Here is a 24,223-nt window from a genome sequence, read left to right as displayed (position 1 = left end):
AGAGGATCCACCAGGGGCATCTTGGTATAACCAAGTGTTGAGCCAGGGTACAGCAGTCTGTATAGTGGCCAGGGATTTCAGCCTCTATTGAACAGATGGTCTCCAGCTTTATCAGCTGTGCCATTCACAGGCAGTAGCAGAAATAGCCACTCCTGTCCTCCTCCTTCCCATCAAGGCCTTGGGAACAGTTTGGTATAGATTTGTTTGACTAGAAGAGAATATATTTCTTTTAGTGGTTGAATTTTATTCCCATTGGATAGTTACATGGCCTCATCCCTGAAGCCGTTATTACCTCCTTGAAGAAAATGTTCTCTACACATAGCATTCCTGACATTGTCATCTTTGATAATAGACCACAATTCGCCAACAAGTGCTTCCAATCCTTCGCAAAGTCATGTGGATTTGTATATGCTGCAAGCTCCCTAAAATACTGTCAGGTTAATGGAGAAGCTGAGCGAGGAGTCAAAGGCTTCTCGAAAAAGAATGACAACTTTGAGCTCACTCTGCTTAGATATCATTCAACACTTTGCTCCATGCGAGCTTCTGGGGGGGCCGCAGGCTAAAGACCCAATTTGTTTTCCTACCCCCACATGTTACTACTAAAAGTCATGGTGGAACACTATCATTAAGCTAGAAATACGGAAGGAGCCAACGAGTGCATCAATCTCATACGTTTAACTAGAGTCATAGGGTCCAGACCTTCTAATTCTTGTCAGGGGAGAGAAGGTATGGATCAGAGACTAGAACTGTGCAGGGGCAGTAATTGAGAAGCTACAGCAACTGAGATCTGGTCAAGACACAGTCAGGTATCATTTGAACAAACAGATCTGTCCTAATCTCAATGAACAGAACACCATGAACAACATGGGCAGAGTACCTTGAACCTCAAGAGAGCATCATACCTACTGAACTACAAATGAGGGAAACCAAGAGTGACAATTCCCATGAACCTCTGAGCAACAGGATTCCCATAGCTATGATATGGCAGTTGTTAACTGCCAGGCTGACTAAATCCCAAAGGGAAAATTGGCCAAGCTATCACAATGATTTCACAAATTCTATTTATTATGAGAAGGTATGTGCACTGAAGTCAGAAATACCACCTTTGTAGATGTTAAATATTAGACTAAAACATTTATTAACAAAGGAATACTTAAACACACAAGATTACATTTACACAGCAAATGTTAGTCTTACATCATTTCCCAAAAGATTTCTACTTAACTAGACTCCCAAATAAACACTCTTTTTCAGGCAACATTGCAAACAGAGTCTTAATCTATAAAACATCCAGTAATATTACTGTAAGACACCCACAGCTGCTTTAAGGGGAGGTAGGTATGGAGGTAGGTGCAGAAGTAGGTATAGAGATTGGTACAGGGGTTGGTACAGGGGCCTGTAAGGGGCCAGTACAGAGGTCAGTCGGTCACTCGTTCAACAATGGAAATCCAAGGCTTTTAACGGAACCTTGCTTTCTGGAACAAGTAAGCATTTCTCTGGGCTGGCTAGAAGTTGCTTTTTCACAAGTTCATCTTCACACAGTCCACCTTCCGAGATCTTACATGGCCACTCACATACAGCTTTCAATCTTTCCTTAAATATATTTCTTCTCTTTGATCTCTAAATCCCATTGTTTCAACCTCATTTTAGAAGTTACTTTTCCCAGAAGATAAAAATCTTTCATTTTGTCCTTATGGCTAAAATCGGAAAAAATAAACTTATTAACTTTGATTTATTTACAAATTTGCCAGTTGTGAAACATCCGGTCATGTCCCTTTGAAATTCACATAACCTCTCAATTTTTCTACAAATGCAAATTCCATTTATACTGTATCTACAGGGATCTCATCTTAGCTCAGCCAGCTCCATTCAAAATGCCCGTTTTTACACCTGATCCCGTTGAAGATTTAAACCTTGCAGTCTGACTTGTATTCAGTTTAATTAAATTAGTCACACACACAAACATACACACACAGAGTCCATAAGATTTTTTCAGTATCCCACAGTAATATTAGGAAAATGATATTTCCTTTATACCATCCACCTCAGAAGGAGCTCTGCACCTTATCAGGAAGACTGGCGAAAACAGTCCTTTCCATTTAAGAGAAGATACTTTGGGTGGGGGCAGGGTGGCGGTGGGAAGCAGCAAAGAGGTGTAGAGAAATAGGTGTATAATAATATGGTGATAAAATTCATGGGGGCGATGTAAAGGCTTAACTCTAATGATAGCTACTGAGCATGTGCATAAGGAGCTATGTCACAGTGAGGTCACTCACTAAGAGAAGGTGGCTGAGAAGCATCTTAGAGAGTAATTCCATCCAAGTTTTGGTCTTACTTAAACTTTGAAAATATTTAGAATGTAAATAAATGTGTTTTCAACAAAAGACCATTTCTTCTACCAAGATTTCCTCTAGAGTAAGAAGCTAACGTATCCTGAGATTAAACCACGATAACAGAATATGCATTGTTTTTTGTGGAGGTTCGAGTAGAAAAATTGTTCCACCAGGACCATGGACGATTTTGCCTCTGCTGAGAACCCTCATCCTCCTCCCTCTTCCAGCACCTTGTCCCGGTCTGCATGCTCTCAGTTCGTTCTCCAAGTCATTCTGTATTCCAAGGGGAATGCTTAACAGTGCAACCATGTCTGGAAGCAACTAGTTTGTGCAGAATTCTTGAAGTCAGCAAAAAATCTTTCAGTACCTGCAACACCACTCCATGTAAACTTTCCAATTAGAATTGGACCAACAGCCAGATGAAATCAATTAGCAACTTACCTGCAAGTAGCTGATGATCCCATTAAAAAGCATTGGTGGGGGTATACCTTCTTGTCACTGAATACATGTTCAATTGTGCAAGGTAAAGAGACAGCATTATCTAAAATGTAGATCCAAAATGGTGCCACTGGTATCATATCAGCATTATCTGCTAATTGACATCACAATCTGCCCTGCTTTGTATGTGTCCAGTTGCCATTCACTGCCTCCATAATGGTTTTGATGTGATTCACCCCAAAGTATGCACATATGTAGTAAATGACATTTTGGTGGCCCTAGGGCACCCAAAACATAAGTGAAAACAATCCCAATTTTGTGTCCTGGGTCTCTCCAGTGAAGTCATCTTCAAGATGAAACTGTCCTTGCAAGGCATATGCAGACGGAAGACTACTTTGTATCAACAGAAAAAGTACCCTGTTGATGTTAAAAAAATCAAAACACATAACTGTCATTGACTGTGCAGACATAACTGATGAGATATAGACAGAGCTACAGTGACTGGGAATTCCAACCCCTCCCCACCCCCACCCCCTTTCAAGTTTTTTGTTGTGTTGCTAGTCTGCCTGTAACTGAGAAAACAGAAAAGCAGTATGGTGACTGATGCTCTTTATAAAGTGTGGTTGTCTCATTTTGACTGAAGCAAGAAATTGAAAAGAGAGAGGAGTTGTCTTGATTGCTAACAACTTTAGGGCGTTTAAAATGTTTACATCTAAAGCCAGGATCCATTCTGCAGGAACGAAGTAGGACTAGCTGATTTAGTCTTGCAGAGGGCAGACACGGATACTGTCATGAAGCTATTAATGTATATAATACTTTGAAAAATATTTTCCTTTTAAAATAGAGGTTTAGTCTGTGGGTGTGTCTTAATTGGATTAAAGCCAGCTAGTCTGGGTGCTTTGATGTGTACTAGTTTTGATTTGTAAGAGAGATTGCATTTTTGTATAGAATATTCCAGAAGTAGGGTGAAAACGGACACCTATCCAGCAGATACCAAGTAATATGCTTATATTACGAATAAAATTGGTGCTATGAAAGGGGTTTTATTATTATGGAAGTTTAGTTCAGAGATTGTTTAATGTTAATTCTCATTTTATCAATGGGCCATGGTAAGTATAACAAGGCAAACATTTTGGGTGTGCAGAGCAGAGTCAATGTGAGAGCAAAAGGCAGCTGCAAGCCTCCAACTGGCTAACAGGAACCAAAGTGAAAAGAAGCTAATTTTTAATTCGTAAGGTGAAATACTTTGCCTGGTGTTTGGTTAAGTCTATGGGTTGCTGTTGCCTTAATGGAGATTAGTTTGGGAATTTGTTTAAAGTTATGATAGTAGTAATTTATAGCCATGTGTATATACATGTGTATATATATTTTAACCTGTGTAAATTAATAAAATGTTTCATTTAGTTTAATGTAAAACCTCGAGAATTGGTGGTCTGATTCCTGAATTTAGAGTTGCATCTCATATATAACATTTAAAATGATAGGTTATGACAGTTGTTTAAAGCTTACCACTGGAAGTTTTAAATAACTCTGTTTTACCAACTGCAGTTGTCATAACGGCTAAGTCCATTTTGTTAGCAGCAAACATTTTCATATGAATTTTTTGTCACAAATGCGAATGGGCCTGCCATATCACAAGGTAGTAAAATTGCTGGTTAATTTAACAAACTAGAATTCCAAAAACATGGACAAATCATCCAGAGAACATGTGCTCAAATAGAAGTTTGAGAATTATGTATTCAATTAAAAAAACCGGGAAATAAAATGCTGATATCAGTAAAAGTAACCATGAAGCTGTCTGATGGTTATAACTTAGTTCATTAATGTCCTTTAAGGAAGGCAGACTACCATCTTTATTTGATCTACATGTGAATCCAGTACCACACAAACACGGTTGACATCCAAATGCCTCAGCAAGCTATTCAGTTGTATCAAACAACTGCAATGGTCAAGACAGTAGCTCACCATCACCTTCTCAGGGATGGCCTCCTTGCTAGAGACACCGACATCCTGGAAATGATTTTGTTTAAGAACATGTCATGTCCCTGAGACATGGAAGAGATTATAAACTGTTTAAATCAAGCCTTACCTTTTTCCTTATTTAAAAAGTGGACCTTGCTAACCAAACGATGGCTGCTACAGGTCACATGATTCACAAGTTAGCTAAAGTTTCTGGAAATTTCCAACAGTAGTTACAGGACAAAAGCTCAACCCTCATCCTTGTGGAATCACACACCTTTTATTGTGAGGATGCATTACAATCAACAAAACCAGGGACTAGCAGGCGATCTGTCTCCCCAGCCTAGACCTACAAAAAAGGGAGCTCTATCGAAACTCATTATACCTGCAGTGGCACTAAAAGCCACCATCTATCTCCTAAAGTGAACAACGAATTTCGACCAGAGGCATATAAACTGCTTGTTAGCCTGCAACTGACTCAATAATGGGCAACATCACATGACCCTAGCATCTGGCCTTTGGATAGTTTTAATAATATTTTTCTAGACTCACAACTCAGTTTAGTGTTTAAACTCCAGCCTTCAAACATCAGAGCAGGACTCCAGGCTGACCAACAGCCTACATCAAGTCTGAGCCTCCTCAAAGCCTGTGTCTGAGCTGAGCAGACCAAGGACAGGATTTTCAGGCCCCATTGTGGGCAGGACCCACCGCGGGCGAGGTGGTGCCCCAGCCAGACGTCCATTGACTTTTGGCTGGACTGGAAGAACCTGGTGTCAGGCAGATGTGGAAAATCCTGCCCCAAGTCTCTGTATACCAATGTCATCTCGCTACCTCCCCATCAACTTTAAAGGAATTTACAAATCCTGCTGAACCCAACTGAACCTGCCTGAACTGTAGTTCCCCCATGAAGGAACCCTCACTGGACTCTGACTTTCTGGACTCTGGCAATCAAGTGAACTGATATCCATACCTGTGGTGCTTTTTCTTTAAAAGTTATTGATAGTTATAAAAAATCCTCTTTCCTAACTTCACATTGCCTGCTTGTGTGTATCTATGAAGTTGTGAACATTCCCCGGGCTTGAATGTGTGAATAAACTATACTTATGATTTGAACCTAAAGAGAGTTTACTGTGAGTCACTTCAAAAAAAAGACTTAATGAGCAGATGGTTTAGGGCAACACAGCACAGCCTATTTTTAAAAATTAAAACACCTCTGCTTAGGGACAGACGATGTGAAAATAAACGAGTTCACTTTTGCCTCCCTCCCCTGGCTGTAACAAAAGGCTTGAATCAGTCATGATGACTGGATATCTGACTCATAATGTAGATTGTTAGACTGTGCAGATTTGGAAGAATCAGCCTCCCTCCCTTCCTATCCAAACCCCAGCAAAGCTATGCATCCAGTTGTGTGCAATAGCTGCAGATGAGGGTGACAACTAAGCCAGATGCCCCAGTGAACTGTGTTAAACACTCTATAGAATTGATGCTTTTGGAGATGAAAGTGCTGTTAGCAGGAAGCAAACCACAGTTAGAGCATATTACATAATGATTAGACTTTGGATCGCATTCATTGCAATAGTTGCTCTGGAGTTTAATCAAATCCTTTAGTGCTACAGCCAGTTCTGGTGTATTATTCATTAAATTGCTTAAATTTCTATCATTTGATAATCACTTTATTTCTTTTAGCACAAAAGAGCTTTCAAATAAAAGAGGAATTAACATTACTGATGGAAATGAGCACATTTCTGACCAGATGATTTAAATGTGCCTGTGGTGGTGCTATAGCTGAATAGCCCATCAGTGTCCACTGAGAGAAAAATGGGCAGGTGAGTAAAATATTGAAAGATTTCTGCTCTGAAGAAGGGTGATATGAACTCAAAACGTTACCTCTGTTTTTCTCTCCAGAGATGCTGTCATACCTGCTGAGTTTTTCCAGCATGTTCTGTTTCTCTTTCAGATTTCCAGCATCCGCAGTATTTTGCTTTTATATTGAAGGATTTCTGTCTCCAATGAGCCTGTACTCAACAGTAAATTAGAGATGGTGGCATAGCGGCAATTTCACTTGTCCAGTAATCTGCAGCAGCTGGTGGAATTTAAATTCAGTTACTAAATCTGGGATTAAAAGGCTAATTTTAGTAATGGTGACCATGAAAACCATCACTGATTGTTTTAAAAACCCATCTGATTCACTAATGTCCTTGAGGGGAGGAAATCTGCTGTTCTTACCTGGTCTGGCCTACATGTGACTCCAGACCCCACAGCAATGTGGATGAATCTTAACTGCCCTGCACAATGGCCTAGCAAGCGACTCAGTTCACGGGCAATTGGGAATGGGCAACAAATGCTGGCCTTGCCAGTAATGCCCACATCCCATGAAAGAATAAAGAATCTTAAAAGTCAGAATCATTGCATGAAAAAAAACGTCGGAAATTGGGTGATGATTGAATGAGGGGATCCTTTTTTTTTTGCAGGAATGGGATAGCACAACGGGGCACAAATGGTTTCTGTCTTCCAAGTAACTTAAGATTGACGTCATACCAGGCGAAATCATGGGGAACAATATTTGATCCAAGGGCTGGAAAATATTACCAATTCACAGTTGGGTAGCATTCATATATCAGAAATATAGCTTCTGTACAAAAATGTATAAGTCCTGGAAATGATATGCATGTAAAGAGGCATCAGATTTTTGTACCAGTACTAGCTTTTCTTGGCATATAGGTTTCAAATGAGGTTAGATTGAAGAACTGTTTAGAATATTCCACCTTGTGATCTACCCAAGGTTCCCGAATTTAATGTCATTGAGACATGTGCTAAAATATATACTGTTGTGAGTTGTGGCAAAACAACAGCAGTGTGCTGGAGCACCAATATGTTGCATGATGGGCTGATGGATATAGGGATTTGCTTTGACAACCCCATAATCTCAACCATAGATAATGGGGATATGTCCTGACAATCCCAAAGTCTAAACCATAGGTTATGGGAATTTATCCTTACAATTCCATAATCTCAACCATGGATCATGGGGATTTGGATCAATGGAATTTGTCCTGACAATCCTACAGACTCAACCATGACATTGCAAGCAGGAGTCGCGCATTTCCATGACATGTGTGGGGGCAATAGCAAAGAAAGTCATGCCCATTATGGCCCTTTCTCACATGAGTCATCAAAGGGAAAGTCATTCTTACTTAGGGGGTGACCGTCGAATGGTGCTAATGTTATTGAACTAGTAGCCCCAAAGCTAATGCCCTGGGGACATGGTTCAAATCCCACCATGGCAACTGATGGAATTTAAACTCAATTAATAATTCTGGAATATAAATCTAGTCTCAGTAATCATGATCGTGACCACAAAACTATCATCAATTGTCATAAAAATTCAATTGTTTCACTAATGTCTATTGGGGATGGAAATCTTCCATCCTTACCTAGTTCAGCCTACATTGCCACAGCAATGTGGTCAATCCTTAACTGCCTTCTGAAATGGCTTGGCAAGCCATTTAATTCAACAGCAATTAGGGACGGGCAACAAATGCTGGCCTTGCCAATGATGCCCACATCACATGAAAGAATAAATAAAAGAAAAGCTACTCTCATACTTCCACGCTGCCACCTCAGAGTGGCATTGAACACGGACAGCGGACCTGCATAAGAAGGGCAGCAGCGGCAGGAGATAAAAACCGGTGGCAGAGAGGGAGGCCGGGCACATGGAAAGTGGACCTGTGTGAGAAGGGCAGCAGCGACAGGAGATAAAAATGGGCAGCAGAGAGTGAGGCCCAGCACACAGAGAAACGGACTTGTGTGAGAAGGGCAGCAGCAGCAGGAGATAAGAACCAGCAGCAGAGATATCCTTCAACTTGTTTCTAGCTGCCAGAGCTGAAGTGTTATGTCAAAGGAAAACAGGTAGTTAATTGGTGGGTATCTCTTCTGGATCTCTTTTGATTGGCCAAGTGGTTTAAATCAGGAGACGTTATTACAGCTGAAGAGTACAGTTAAGAAATTCACTTTAAAAATATTATTAATAAATTAAATAGAACTGAGATGGCTGGGCAGGCAATGTGTTGCAGCTGTAGTATGCGGAATGCTGGTGGACGCTGGTGCGATCCACAGTGACCACATTTGCAGCAAGTGTTGGTTGCTCAAGGAACTTCAGCTCAGAGTTGATGAGCTGGAGTCCTACTGCAGACACTGCAACACATTAGGGAGGGGGAGAATTACCTGCACACTGTTTTTCAGGAGACAGTCACACCCCTTAGATTAATTACATCAAATTTGGACCGTGGTCAGGGGCAGGAGGATATGACTGTGAGTGAGGCAGGTATGGGGATCCAGAATTTAGTTTTAGAGGACCCTCAGCCAGTGCCCTTGTCCAATGGGGACAAGGATCTTGCTCCTGGTGTGGACAAGGGCACAGACTGCAGGGAGGATAAGTGAACTGACCACAGCACTGTGGTATAGAGCGCCATTCAAGTGGGGGTAGAAATAAGAAATGTAGTAGTAATAGTGGATAGCATAGTTAGGGGGATAGATACTATTCTCTGCAGCAGAGACAGAGAGTCCCTGGTGCCAAGGTTAAGGACAACTCCTCTGGGCTGGAGAGGAATTTGGAGTGGGAGGGTGAGAATCCAGTTGTCGTGGTCCATGTAGGTACCAATGACATAGGTAGGACTAGGAAAGAAGTTCTGCTGAGGGATTATGAGCAGCTCGGGGCTAAATTGAAAAGCAGAACCACAAAGGCAATAATCTTCAGATTACTACCTGAGCCATGTGCAAATTGGCAAAGGGTAAAAAATATTAGAAAGGTAAATGTGTGGCTCAAAGATTGGTGTGAGGGAAATGGGTTCTGATTCATGGGGCACTGGCACCAGTACTGGGGAAGGCTTCATTTGAACCATGCTGGGACCAGTGTCCTGGCAAATCATATAACTAGGTTTGTAGATAGGACTTTAAACTAATTACTGGGGAGGGAGGTTTCAACTGAAGAAAAGATTACAAAGTCAAAAAGAAATGACAAAGCAGAGGCGCAGAGTAGTAAAGAAGTGAATGATAATCAAACTGTGACAGGAAGGGACAAAAAATATAAGCAGAAAAGTGCAGTAGAAATTAGAACCAGAATCAATAATAATGGTAAAAAGCCAAAGCTTAAGGCTCTTTATCTGAATGTACACAGCATTTGTAACATGATAGATGAGTTGACGGCACAAATAGAAGTAAACAAATATGATTTGATAGCTATTAGAGAGACGTGGTTGCAGGGTGACAAAGACTGGGAACTCAATATTCAAGGGTATTTGACATTCCAGAAAAATAGGCCAAAAGGAAAAGGAGGTGGGGTAGCTTTGTTAATAAAGGAAGGTATCAGTGCGGTGGTCAGTAATGATTTGGTGCAATATATTGTGATGTGAATCATTTTGGGTGGATATAAGGAATAGCAAGGGGAAGAAGTCATGGGTGGGAATCACCTATAGGCCCCCAAAGAGTTGCCTCACTGTAGGGCAAAGTATAAATTGGGAAATAATGGGCACGTGTAAAAAGGGTGCTACAATTGTCATGGGTGATTTAATCTGCATATTGACTGGACAAATCAGTTTGGCAGGGGTAACATGGAAGACAAATTTGTAGAGTCCATCAGGAATTATTTCTTGGAGCAATATGTTGTAGAACCTACCCAGGAACAGGCTATTTTAGATCTAGTAATGTGTAATGAAGGATTAAGAAGAGATATCATAGTTAAGGATCCTCTAGGGGGTAGCAATCACAACATTGTAGAATTTCAAATTCAGTTTGAGGGCGAGCAACTCAGGTCTCAAACCAGTGTCCTCAACTTAAATAAGGGCAATTACAGCGGTATGAAAAAAAGAGTTGTCTCAAGTGGGCTGGGAAAATAGATTAAGGGGAAGGTTAGTGGATGGGCAGTGGCAGACATTTAAGCAGATATTTAATAACACTCAGCAAAAATGTATACAGGTTAAAAAGAAGGACTTGATGAGAAGGATGACCCACCCGTGGTTAGCAAAGGCAGTGAAGGAGAGTATCCAATCAAAAACTAAAGCATACAAAGCGGCAAAACCTAGTGATAGACCAGAGGATTGGGATTTTTTTAGGAACTAGCAGCAGACGACTAAAAAGCTAATAAAGAGGCAGAAAATTGATTATGAAAATAAATTGGCAAGAAATATAAAAACGAGCAGCAAGAGCTTCTATAGGCATATAAATTGAAAGAGAGTGGCTAAAGTGATTGTGGGACCCTTGGAGGGTGTGACTGGAGAATTGATAATGGGGAACAGGGAGATAATTTATACCAGTATTTTGTATCGGTCTTCACGGTGGAGGACACTATAAACATACCAAAGATATCAGATGAGCAAGGAGCTAATGGGAGGAAAGATCTTGGAACAGTCTCTATCATGAGGGACAAAATATCTGACAAACTAATGGGACTAAAGGCAAACAAGTCACCAGGACCTGATGGCCTGCATCCAAGAGTTTAAAAGGAGTGGCTGCAGAGATAGTGGAGGCATGGTCGAAATATTCCAGAACTCACTACATTCCGGGAGGGTTCCAGTGGATTGGAAAACTGTTAATATGACACCCCTGTTCAAGAAGGGAGGGAGACAAGAAGCAGGAAACTATAGGCTAGTCAGCCTAATGTCTGTCATTGGGAAAATTCTAGAGTCCATTTCAGGACAATTAGAAAAGCTTAATGCAATCAAACAGAGTCAACGTGGTTTTGTGAAAGGAAAACCATGTTTGACAAATTTGCTAGATTCTTTGAGGGTACAACAAGCAGAATCGATAAAGGGGAACCGGTAGACATAGCGTATTTGGATTTTCAGAAGGCATTCAGTAAGATGCCACATAAAAAGTTATTGCACAAGATAGGAGCTCATGATATTGGGGGTAATGTATTCGCATGGACTGTGGATTGGGTAACACACAGAAGACAGAGAGTCAGGATTAATGGGTCTTTGTCAGGTTGGAAAGATGTAACAAGGATCAGTCCTAGGGCCTCAATTATTTATTATCTATATTAATGACTTGGAGGAGGGGGCAGAGTGTAATGTATCCAAATTTGCTGACGATACAAAAATAGGTGGGAGGCCAAGTTGTGTTGAGGACATAAGGAATCTGCAAGTGAACATAGGTAGGTTGAGTGAGTAGGCAAAAACTTGATGGATGAACTTTAATGTAAGAAAGTGTGAGGTCATGCACTTTGGTAGGAAGAATCAAAAGGCAGACTATTATTTAAATGGAGAGAGACTCCAAAAGAGTGCAGCACAGAGGGATCTGGGTGTTCTTGTGCATGAAACGCAAAAGATTAGCATGCAGATGCAGCAAGTAATTAAGAAGGGAAATTGAATTTTAGCCTGCGTTGCTGAGGGGTTGGAGTTTCAAAATAGATTAGTCTTGCTACAACTGTACAGGGTGTTAGTGAGGTCATACCAGGACTACTGTGTACAGTTTTGGTCCCTGTATTTAAGAAAAGGATACACTGGCATTGGAGGCAGTTCAAAAGAGATTCATGAGGCTTATTCCTGAGCTGAAGGACTTATCAAGAATGGCTAAACAGGTTAGGCTTTTGTTCATTAGAGTTTAGAAGAATGAGGGGTGATCTTATTGAAATGTACATGATTCTGAGTGGGTTTGACAGGGTAGATGCTGAGAAGATGTTTCCACTAGTGGGGGAATCTTGAACTAGGGGACATAGTTAAGGAATAAAGCGACACTGATTTAAAACTGAGATGCAAAGGAATTTCTTCTCTCAGGGGTAGTGAATGTCTGGAATTCTCTATCCCAGAGATTTGTGGAAGCTACATCACTGAAAGTATTTAAATAGGAGCTAGATAGATTTTTGAAATACCGGGGAGTTGAGGGCTAGGAGGAGCTGGCATGAAAGAGAAGTTGAGGCCTGGGGCAGTTAAGTAGGGCAGGCTTCAGGGGCCGAATGGCCTTTTCCTGCTCCTATTTCTTATGTTATATTCTTATGAGGCTTAGCATTAATCTGCCTGGCATCCGTTCGGATATCATATTTGCAAAAAGGTGTTCAATTCTCTCTATCTCTCAAAATAAGTTGATTTACATGCATCAAAATGGTTTGAGATCATGCCAAGACAACTTTCCAGCTTTACGTGTAACTTAACACAACAATGTATATTGTCACTTCAGAAATATTAAAATAGAGGAGCTTGGATAGCATGTCTAAAGATTCCAATGAAAGGTTCTTGGTGAATAAAGTGAGAAAGTTCACAATGTTGTTCTAGCCAGAATCAGCGGCAACATTTTGTCATGATCTGATGTGCAATACAAAACCCTAAAATGATGTTTATTGTAAAGACAACTGTGACAAAATAAACAGTAGCACCAATTGAAGGGGATTCATTGGCAATTATAGGTGTAGCCATGTAAGGAGGATATGGGAGTCAATTGTTTATTTCTTGCATAATATATTCATTGAATTATTGTCCTGATCTAGTAGACTAGTAAACGAGAAAATATTGTAGAGTGGAAATCTGCAAAATATTAACTCTTACTGAACTCCACGTGAGTTGTCGAATGTAACCATGAATTGGGGACTGGCATCAAAATAAGGTGACTCAGCAGATTTCCATGCTTTGTTGTTTAGCAAACGTAGTCCATTCATTAGTAAGTCTATTGTATGAGGGGATACCGCTGGGTGGTAGTGGGAACCACTTCACAGGTGGGTAAATATTTATCGTCAGAACAATAAAAAAGGTCAGTGCGGCTTGGCTGGTTACATTATTAAATATTATTATGCAAATCTCTCAAATTTCAGCATTCACACAACTGATCGAAATGGCCTTTTGAGCCAGCTTTCATTATGAGTGGCAAGTTTTACTGATGAAGCTTCTGTCTCTGCAGAAGAGGTGAATTGATACCTTGTGGATCTGCCAGCAATCTATGAAGAAAGTAAAGAAAAACTAAGTAGTGCATAGGGAGCAGAAACGATAGGATGTACCAGTTAGAATGAATAGAAGCAAACTAATGGAGCAGAAAGAGAAAGGAGAAATTAAGGAATGGTAGAATAAGGGGAAATGAGATATGAATAAAGTCATAAGTCTACATTTAAGTCCAGTGATTGCTGTCACATTAGGATTTGTTTAAGTCTCGTAATATGTGAGCTAAAAACAAATTAAAATTAAATTGACTAAATCATATACAAATGAATGATAAATATTTTTAAAATGTTTTTATCATAATACTGTATGAAGCAGACTATGACATAGGTCAGTGTGAAGATCAGTGAGAGATCTGCAATGGAACTTTTTAAAATGCAATGATCAGTGTATTAAGTTTCCCTGAGACCAGTATAAAGAGATATAATTTTATTTCATTCTCCTCTTTACCCTCACTCTCCCCTGGGCTGATTGATAGTGTGACATTTTTTCAGGCTTAGCCAGTGAAGTGGTGTGAGGATGGGAAAACTCAGAGATAGTCTAGCTGGTGGAGAATCCAAGGTATTTTGAACTGGAGAAATCAGGAATTGAATACACGATTGCAGTTTTAAAGAAATGGTACAGGATAAAGCCACTTCAGAAAGAGTTCTGCAACTCTGTATGATTTTCAAATCACCATACTCTCCAATTCTGGACTGTGAAAATGATCCATTAGAATCAAAAAGTGTCAAATTCGAGGCTGTGGTCTTATCTACCACGAGTTACACTAACATCGCCAGAAATCATTTCCATTTGCAGAGCTCAATATTCATCACAGCTAGAAAACGTGGGTCATAATCGACATAAGGTGATCAAGCTTTCTTTGGTAGCTCCTCTTGCCCCAAGCACTCTATAGTATCAAGGTTTACTTTCAATGAATTTGAGTGAATATGGTTCTGCAATAGCAACAAGATAATGTCTGTTAAAATCCTGATAGCCAGTTGGTAAAGGATGAAACCACAGCCAAACTTTAGTTAGTTTAGATGTCGTCACAAAGTGAAACATTGGCTGAAATTTTAAGCTCCTGTTTGCAATGGGCGTCAAGGCGGGCCTGAGCAGACCGTATGGCAAGAAGGCCAAAAATAGGTTTTATGGCATTATGAAACCAGTTTGCAATTGTCTGCTCCACCTGTCAATGGCAGACTGTGTTTCCCATCATCCAACATTGGGAACTTAATTTCAATGCATTTGCATCTCATCATTATGGCAGCAGACGAGAATTATCCCCCATGTCAAATTTACCTCCCATGCCGGCATGGCTTCAGAACGGCATGAGTTACGACTGCCTTTAAAAGGTGTGCATCTGACAAGCTGAACTTCGAGGGGCATTTGGAGGTGAGTGCGCACAACCTTGCGCAGCGCTCATGAGTATTGCCCGCAGGGTATCAAGGAAGAGGCGCCGTGCATTCAGCAGGGGCACAGGCAAGTTGCCTTTTCCCAGCTGGCTTTCAGTGTGGTGCTGGTTAAGGGCTCCAGTGCAAGTAGGGTTGGGTGGGGGGAGGGGGGGCAAGGTAGCACCAGCTGAAAGAAGTACACAAACACATACCGGGGGCGAGGGGTGGGTTCAGGGATAGGAGTGCTGTGTTGGGCGGGAGCAGGCTGAGGGAAGTGGCCATGCACTTGGAAAAGCTTGTCAAAAGTGAGCATTCTTCCGCAGCTGAGATCATTCAGCAGCTGCTCCGTTGACATGCCTGGAGTCGGGCCTCTGAAGCATTTCTGCCCACTCAAGCAATGCAAAAGCATGAATGTGACACCAAATGCTCCAGAACTTTTCACCCCTCGCACACAGCTTGCGAATTAATGTGTGTTTTAGGAAGCTGCAGAAGAATTGGACAACTGGGCAAGTTGTAGAATCCCCTTGTGAAAGGTGGCCATGGTGCAGTCACTGGTGGAGGTGCTCACAGCTCCTTGCACTGACTTTATTAAGGTTGAACCAGTGTCCATTATGGTTCAAACTAACAACACAGCCTTGCAATGCGGTTTAGGAGAATATCTGTGCCTAAGCTGAGAGCACAGCACGCAGTCCAATAGCCGAAGTTGCCGCCAATTGGTCAAGTGGAGTGGGACGGAGGTGGGCGGAGTTTTGGACAGCCATGAAGTGCACTACACTGGTGACCTGTGTAGGATCTCGCAAGCCTCCACCCATAAGTGCATCCGTTGGATTTCAGCTATGGTGTTAGTGATGGAGTTCAACCCACGCAGCAGTGCTGGACTAATGTCCTCGAATGAAGTCTCCATGGTGGCTGCCATCCTGCCAGTGTTGACCTCGCAACGTTGGCATCCTGGCGCTATCATCTCAGACTAAAGGCAGACAGACTTCTCCATCATCCCTTGCAATCTGAGGGGTGCACCAAAGATCACTTCCTGATGTTCCCGTGATTGGCTTTGCAGCTGCAACAACTGATTGAGGACTGAGTCCAGAGACTCATCATCTCACTCGAACTTAGCAGATTCCATGCCTCTAGCAGTCCTCCGAGTGCCGGTGAACTTGGATGTCCCTGCCTCCACCTGCTGTGGACCAGATTGTGATCTCGAAGCTGCTCTACATCGAGATCCCACCGATATGTGTGTCACTGCGCTGGTGGAGGGTGTGGGTGAGAGCTGTGGCAGGACTTCAACGGTGCTGCCCACAACTCCTCATCCAAGGTGCTCTCAGCGCTGGGGTCAGGGTCAAGGCTGCCTGAGGGCAACGTGGCAGATGTGCCAAGGAGAGAAAGTGGAGATTATTGGTGCTTGACAGTCATGGAACACACAGGACACTGGACTAAGTATAGTGTTTAGAGAAGGATGATGTAGTGCAGGATCCTCACGTGGATGCTTGTGGCTGACCTCACCATTGCCACAGGAGTGGTCCACGTCCTTTCCGGCCAGCTCCAACATGTGACTCTAGAATGGACTGAGGACCTTGATGTCTGGCACTCCACTCCCAGTGATAATGCAGGACAAGATCACACACAAAGATAAGTGGAGAGAGTGTGAGCACGATACATGCGAGGCCAAATGAGAAGGATGCCAGGTGTGTGTATGCGCTGAGTGGAGCCATGGACAGGTTGAGGAGGCAATTTCCAGAGGAGGTGAAGCCAGATGAAGATGTGAGGGTGTGTGTGAGAGTTGTGATGTTCCTTGAGCTGGAAGTGAGTGAGATGTCAGTGACCGTGTGATGGACTTGTGAGTGTGTGAGTTGAGAGCAATGAGATGGTTGACTTACCCTGGTGGCACGGATAAGATCATTCATCCCTTTTCTGCACTGGATGGCCGACCTCTTGTGTGCAGCATTGGCGCTGAGCACCTCCGCTACTGCCTCCCTAGCCAGAGTGGTGAGACAGATGGGCCTATAGTAGCCATGGTAGGGGTAAAGGACACCGCAGTGGGCCTCCACAGTGCCCAAAAGGTGTCCCAGGGATGCATCACTGAATCAGGGGCTGCAGTCTTCATGGCTTTTGGGGCCATGTCTTCACCAGAGCAGTCCTGGGTTGGAAGCATTGAAAAGTGCGTACATTGCTGCTGTTTAAATATGGCTCCCTGAGTGAGGATGTGACAAGGTAATGGCATGGTGGGAAAATTGGGGGCCGGCCACAGTGATCTGGCATGTTTCCCGTTTCCCCACAGTTTACGAGGCGGGAAAGGGTGATACTGCATAAAAGTCTGCTATTGCGGCCAGTAGGTGAGACATTTTTTTTCACACCCACTAGTGCACTTAGTGCAAGTTTGGGAAAATTCCACCCATTATCTCCTCAACCATCTCCCAGTTTTACGATACTGTGTGCTGTGTCATATAAAGAGTGTATTTTTATACGTGCTCAGGTAGCAATCATATCAATGCCCTCCATCTGTATATAGTTTATCACAATTGATATACAATTAACAATGTCATCATACTAGCAATACAACAACTTGCCTTTACATAATGCGTTTAACATACGCTGTCAAACCAAATATGGAAAAACAGGGCAGATTATCTATGGTTTGGTCAAAGAGGTAGATTTTAAGAAGGAAAGTGAGGGAAGGAAATGAAAGTTTAGGGAGGGAATTCCAGAGTTTAGAGCCCAGCAGCCGAAGGCACGGTCACCAATTGTGGAACGATTAAAATCAGGGATGCTTGAAAGGCCAGAATTAAAGGAGCACAGATATTTCGACAGTTGTCACGTTGGACAAGATTACAGAGCCAGGCCATTGTGGGATTTGAAACAGATAAGAATTCTCAAAAACTGAGGCACTGCTTAACTGGGAGCAAATGTAAGTCAGTGAATACAATGGGGTGATAGATAAACAGGACTTGCTGTAAATTAGGATGATGCCAAGTTTATGGAGGGTAGAACATGGAAAGCCAGTCAGGAGTACGTTGAATTACCCGAGTTTAGGGGTAATCAGCAGCAGATGGGCTGAGGCAGGCATTTTGTAAATCACTGAAATATTCTCAGTGTAGAACATTATGCAGCCAAGGCACTATATAATGTTGATCCCTCACAATTCTAATTTCTGCAGAAGGCTGAGTTCGACTGCTGAAAGGTCATATTTGGAATGGCAAATGGCCTCCTTCACTGCCCTATTTGCTACCTGAAATATCAGAATGTGTCTGGGTGAATTTTCTGGCCTTGTTATGCCTAGATATACTCTTCCATTTAGCCATCTTCTTCTAGTCTTTCTGCTAATTGTAACAGTTTTCTCTTGTGAGCTGTCTTGTGTTAGCTTCTCCGTTCGTGTCTCTAATTACTCTGATTCTGTGCAAGGTCTTCAGCCTCCAGAATCAAATTAAGTTTTGTTTATTGTCATGAAAGGAGTATTCCTGACCGTTATTTGAAAGGTCAAAGATGTTGGAATTAAATAATTTTCCTTACAAAGATTTTAATTGAAGAATGCCTCTTGGTTCCCCTTCATCTGGCTCATTGAATATGTGGTCTATGTGGAGCTCACTTTACTCAAGCTGACAGTAGGACTGTTCTCATTTTCCCCATTACCCTGGTGATTGCTGGGGTGTGTGTGTGTATGTGTGTGTATGTGTGTGTTTCTCTGCGTGTGTGTGTGTTTCTGTGTGTGTGTTTCTCTGTGTGTATCCCTTGTGTGTGTATGTTTGTGTGTCTGTGTGTGTTTGTCTGTATGTGTGTGTTTGTATCTCTGTGTGAGTCTGTATGCGTGTGTGTGTTTGTGTCTGTATGTGTGTGTGTGTGTGCATACGTGTGTGCATTTCTGTGTCTCTGTGTGTGTGCGTATGTGTGCATGTGTGTGTTTCTGCATGTGTGTGTGTGTCTGTGTCTGTGTCTCTCTGTGTGAATGTGTTTCTGTGTGTGTGTGTGTGTGTGTATGTGTGTGTGTTTCCGTGTGTTTCTGTGTGTGTCTGGGATGCATTTGTAGGGGGGTGCATGTGTGCGTGCGTGTGTGTGTTGGAGTCCGTGTGTCTCGGGTGCGTGTGTCGGTGTTACATGGCACATATGTGTGCTGCGTGTGATAAGGATGTGTATGCTTGCATGTGTGCATGTGTGTGGGGTGCGTGTGTGGGGTGCGTGCATGAGTGTGTGGGGGGTGCGTATGCAGGGCTGTGTGCGTGTACGTGTGTGCATTTCTGTGTGTGTATGTGTGTGTGTGTGTGCGTGTGTGTGTGCGTGTGTGTGTATGTGTTTCTCTGTGTGTATATGTGTCTGTGCGTGTGTGTGTTTCTGCGTGTGTGTTTCGTGTGTGTGTGTTTCTCTGTGCCTGTGTGTGTGTGTGTGTTTCTGTGTGTGTGTGTTTCTGTGTGTATGTGTGTGTGTGTATATGTGTGTGTGTGTGTGTGTGTGTGTATGTGTGTGTTTTTCCCAGTGTTTCTGTGTGTGTGTGTTTCTGAGTGTGTGTGTTTCTGAGTGTGTGTGTGTGTCTGTCTGTCTGAGGTGTGTGTGTAGGGGGTGAATGGTGCATGTGTGCGTGTGTGCGTTTGTTAGGGAGTGTGTGTCAGGGGAGTGTGTGTCTGGGGGTGCAGGGTGCATGTGTGTGGGCATGCGTGTGCATGTGTGTGTGTGTCTGAGATGTGTGTTTCGGGGGTTGCATGATGTATGCATGCATGCGTGTGTGTGTTAGGGTGTGTGTGTCTGGGTTGCAAATGGTGCATGTGTGCATGTGCACGTGTGGAGGATGCATGTGCATGTGTGTGTGGGAGGTGCATGTGTGGGGGTATGTGCATGTGTGTGCGTGGGGTGCGTGTGCAGGGGTGTGTGCATGTGTGTGTGTGCATGCGTGTGTGTGTGTGGGGTGCATGTGCGGGGGTGTTTGCATGTGTGTGTGGGGTGGTGTGTGTGCGTGTGTGTGTGGGATGCATGTGTGGGGGTGTGCATGTGTGCATGTGGGGGAGCATGTGTGGAGGTGTGTGCGCATGTGTGTGGAGGGAGTACATGTGTGGGGGCATGTGCATGCATGTGTGTGTGCCTGAGGAGGGTGCATGTGTGTGGGTGTGCATATGTGTGGAGGGGGTCATGTGTGTGTGTGCGTGGGGTTGTGGATAGGATTTTGTTCAGCTATGATGCTCTGCAGGGCTGAATACATTGCCAACACTTTTTGAGTCTCATACATGTTGAACAGCTGAGCGATTAAGGGCCCGACTGCACTTTAGTAACCGTTTAGCTCACTAGGCAGGAAACTCAAGGGATTGTGTGGAATGTCATTTTACACCCTACGCAGTTACATCATCCACTGGAGAAGTGAAACTGGGACAAGTACAAAATCAGCTTCGCGTTTAATCCTGTCACTTTCCAACTGGGTATGCTGGTTTAAAATTGATCCCCTAATCTCAACACTTTCAGAAGAGTAGAGGAGAGGAGAGAAAAATGATTTTAAAAATAACTTACGGTTTTACATGAGGAAGGGACAGCTTGCAATGAATACAACAGACGGTGCCCTGCAATGACTATTATGAAACTAATACTGTTTAGTTTGTAGCACCCTATTGCTAAACAATGTCTTGAGATTATTCCGATATATGCAGTTATACAATTTTACATGAAGGTGCAAGGTTGCAGAGGGATCACTAGCTCTGCCTTTAGCCAGAAGTCAGCTGTTTCATGAAAAATGGCACTTCTCCCCAGAAAATAGTTTTACGTAAGTTAAGCTCACCTTTCCAACGTAGAGTGGTTCTGTTCCAGTGTACTCCTCCACAATGAAGAATTGGTTCCACACCCAGCCACGTCTTACACGCTGATGGGCCACTAAGCTTGCTTTTGTTTGCTCCGTATTCCATTTTTGATGTTGTAAACTCTCCTGGGTAGAATTTGTTCCGCAGTAACATAGCACACACAACGCCACTAATGTGAGCCACAGAGAGGTGCGAATGACCATTTTATCTGGTCACGTGTCAACATATATGAGTTTAGGTGAGTCGATACCTGGGCACTATGCCCATCAAAACACAGATCCTTAAAAGTCTCATTAATCCTTGGCGTTAACTGAAAATCAAATTCCAAATTTCCAAGTAATTTTCACTTCTCGAGCTACTTGTCCGCAACCTTAACCCGGTACCTGGGAAAGTAACAGGAGACACCATAAGACAGTGTAACTGAAGCACAGTCTACTAATAATATTGTCAATCAGCACATATATTACAACAATGTCAACACTTCAAAAGTACTTAATTGGTTATGAAGCACTTTGGGATGTTCTGAGGCCCTGAAAGGTGCTTTATAAGGCCAACACTTTGCAAGATTAAGATACAAGGATAAAGAAATTATGGAACCCCTATACATAATACAGAACCAGGAGTTACCATTACTGAGCAGAAAAGCACATTTGCAGCTGAGGCTGATTTAAACGGTTGATGAAATTGCTGATGAATAGTCCAGTGAGGTATTCAGCAACGAATTTCTATCCCTATTTTCAGACTTAGGAAAGCTGAAAACAGAATATCCCATAACCCTGTGGACGGGAGCTAAGCCTATATGTCTCTTCACAGTGAAGCAGGTCCATCACCCATTCTTAGACAAAGTCAAGAGCAAGATTGAACACATGTTACAGCATGGGGGCCATCTCTCCTGTAACCATACCAACAAAGTGATGTTCTGGAATGCTCACAGTACCAAAGTCTAAAGGTTCAATTAGAATCTGTGTGGACTTCACTCAATTAAACAAGTCAGTAGATTGCGAGATCCAGCTGATGGCATCAGTGGATGAAAGTCTCACCAAACTAACAAAAAGCACCCTCTTCACAAATTAGATGCTAACAATGGCTTTTGGCAAAGAACCCAGTTTGGCCATTACTTTTATCATCCCCTTTGATCATTATATTCTAAAGAAGGATGTCTCAGACCCTGGAAGGCACGGAAGGTGCAATATACCACATGGACAACATTCTCATGCATGGTTCATCTAAGGAAGGACATGACCGTTGTGTGAGAGCAGTCCTCAAAGTCCTACAAGAAGCAAGTTTGACATTAAAAGACAATGTGAATTTGCAAAGCCCATGATAACATTCTTAAGGCCACATCGTGCAAGCTTCGGGAAGTACAGCCAAGCCACTGAAAACCATGGTGATTAGAGACTTCCCACAGCCTAAAAAGATCACAGAATTGTAATGATTCCTTGGGATGGTCAATCAAGTAAGCAAATCCCTACCAAACTTGAAAGAATTTAATAAGCTGTTACGACAACTGCTGAGACAAGATCACCACTGGTGCCAGAACGTGGACCAGCAAAATGCTGTTGACAAGATCAAAAATCTCCTAATTTCACCAAAAATCCTAACGCACTACAATCCACAGTTGCTAGCTATTGTAGCAATGGATGCATTGTCTACAGGTTGGCTGGGTGCTGTTTCAAGTTCAAAAATATGGACAAAGAAGACCAGTTTATTATGCCTCAATATCTCTCACAGACACAGAGAAGCCATTGAGAAATAAGCATGAGCCGCCACATGGGCCTGTGAGAAGTTCTCTGATTATGTCATGGGATTAAGGTTTAAAATGGAAACCGACCACAAACCTTTAGCCACTCTTCTTAACCTAAAGGAAATTGCAAAAATAATGCCTAGAATTCAATGCTTTAGACTGAAGCTCATGAGATACAACTCAGTTATTGAGTACGTTCAAGAGAAGTATCAGACGACAGTGGATGGATTGTCAAGTTTACCAATGCAAGGAGTTAAGATTTAAATTTTATTGAGAAAGTGAAAGCGTATACTTTGCTCATTACTAAACACTTACCAGTCCCTGAAAAGAGATTACAAGGAATTAAGCAAGCACAACAGCAGGATGATGATTGCATGAAAATAAACAATTAGTGCTGAGACAGGTGGCCAGAGTACACGCTGACCAACCCAGCACTAAACTAATACTTCAAATAAAGAAAACATCTCACAATCATTGATGACTTCTTAGTTTTTAATGATAGGTTCATCATCCCTAAAACACTTTGATTCGACATTCTTCAGAAAATCCATCAAGGTCACTTGGGAATAGTGAAATGCAGAGCAAAGGTCCAGCACTCAATTTGGTGGTCAGGCATCAGTCACTCCATTGAAGAATCAATTACCAGTAGCAGAGAGAACCACTTGCACCATCTACCTTTCCTACAAGAGCATGGGTGCACCTAGGAATGAATTTATTTGAGTTCAAAGGCAAAGTTTTCATCATAGTCATTGATTACTACTCCAGATTGTTTGAAGAGAGCAGGCTGTATTGTACCATGATAGACTGTCATTACATCACTATGAAGAATCTCCATCCCGATTCCAAGACAAAACAGACCTGTGGATGTTCTTTCCACCTCACTGCCAATTGTGGACCTTAAGTGGGCATTAATTGGCCATTGAAGGCCCTCATCCTGTCGTCACTGGCATTAACCCAGCAGCGGGCGAGGGAGCTTGCCTTGCAAGAGGCACAAAAAACAATCCCTGCCATATTTACTTGCTGTCTCCCAGGGTGGGGGTCCCTCATTCAAAGGCATTCAGTGCCTGATTGAGGAACCTGACATTGGTATGTGGGGAGGCCACTGAGAACTACTTCCCTGCTCTTGCTGCTGAACCCCTTCCCCACAACCCTCACTGCATGATCCCCCCTCCTGCCCATTACTCACCTCTGGCCTGGGATCTAGCAACTGAGCCCTCAGGTAGGTGTTGTACCGACGGCAGCCACTGTCTCTCCAGCGGCACTGCCGGCAGCTCTCAGTGGGCAGGACTTCTACTCCCATTGTCCTTGATCCCCGCGAGGTTCAGCCGGTAGCCTCTTAAGTGCCTGAATAGTACAATATGCGACAGTCCTTCCTGAAAAGAGACAATGTGGGGTCTAGCTGGCTCTCCAGGCAGCAGCTGAGACCCCCATCGCCTCCTCAATATTCTCTTTAATTCACTGACAGTACATCCAATAATCTATTCTTCCATTGTTTTTTGCCTGCCTTCCTTTTCAACTTCTTCATTACTAATTTTTGCCTTTGATATTTGAATCATTTTCCATAGCAACCAGTATGCCTGGATTAGGTGTTATCAATTACCTTCAATATCCAAATTATTGAATTTCTTGGAAAAAAAACTAGAATATATTGTTATGTAGACCTGTGATTTAAAATAGTTCACATTCTTAG

General features: G+C 42.6%; 1 protein-coding gene across 1 annotated transcript in view; it reads right to left on the bottom strand.

Moving 5' to 3' along the window:
* Nucleotides 1-23,833, bottom strand: part of LOC121287540 (cadherin-22-like) — a 764,370-nt gene extending 740,537 nt beyond the window's left edge. Inside the window, exons 1-3 of the mRNA XM_041205473.1 lie at nt 23,720-23,833; nt 22,849-22,854; nt 20,771-20,914 (exon numbers count right to left, since the gene is read on the bottom strand). Coding sequence (XP_041061407.1) covers nt 20,771-20,914; nt 22,849-22,854; nt 23,720-23,833 — 264 coding nt within the window. The remainder of the gene's footprint in view (nt 1-20,770; nt 20,915-22,848; nt 22,855-23,719) is intronic.
* Nucleotides 23,834-24,223: the final 390 nt, after the last annotated feature.

This window comes from Carcharodon carcharias, chromosome 14 (genome assembly GCF_017639515.1).
Source record: "Carcharodon carcharias isolate sCarCar2 chromosome 14, sCarCar2.pri, whole genome shotgun sequence".
Lineage (NCBI taxonomy): Eukaryota > Metazoa > Chordata > Chondrichthyes > Lamniformes > Lamnidae > Carcharodon > Carcharodon carcharias.
This window is presented reverse-complemented; position numbering and strand designations above follow the sequence as displayed.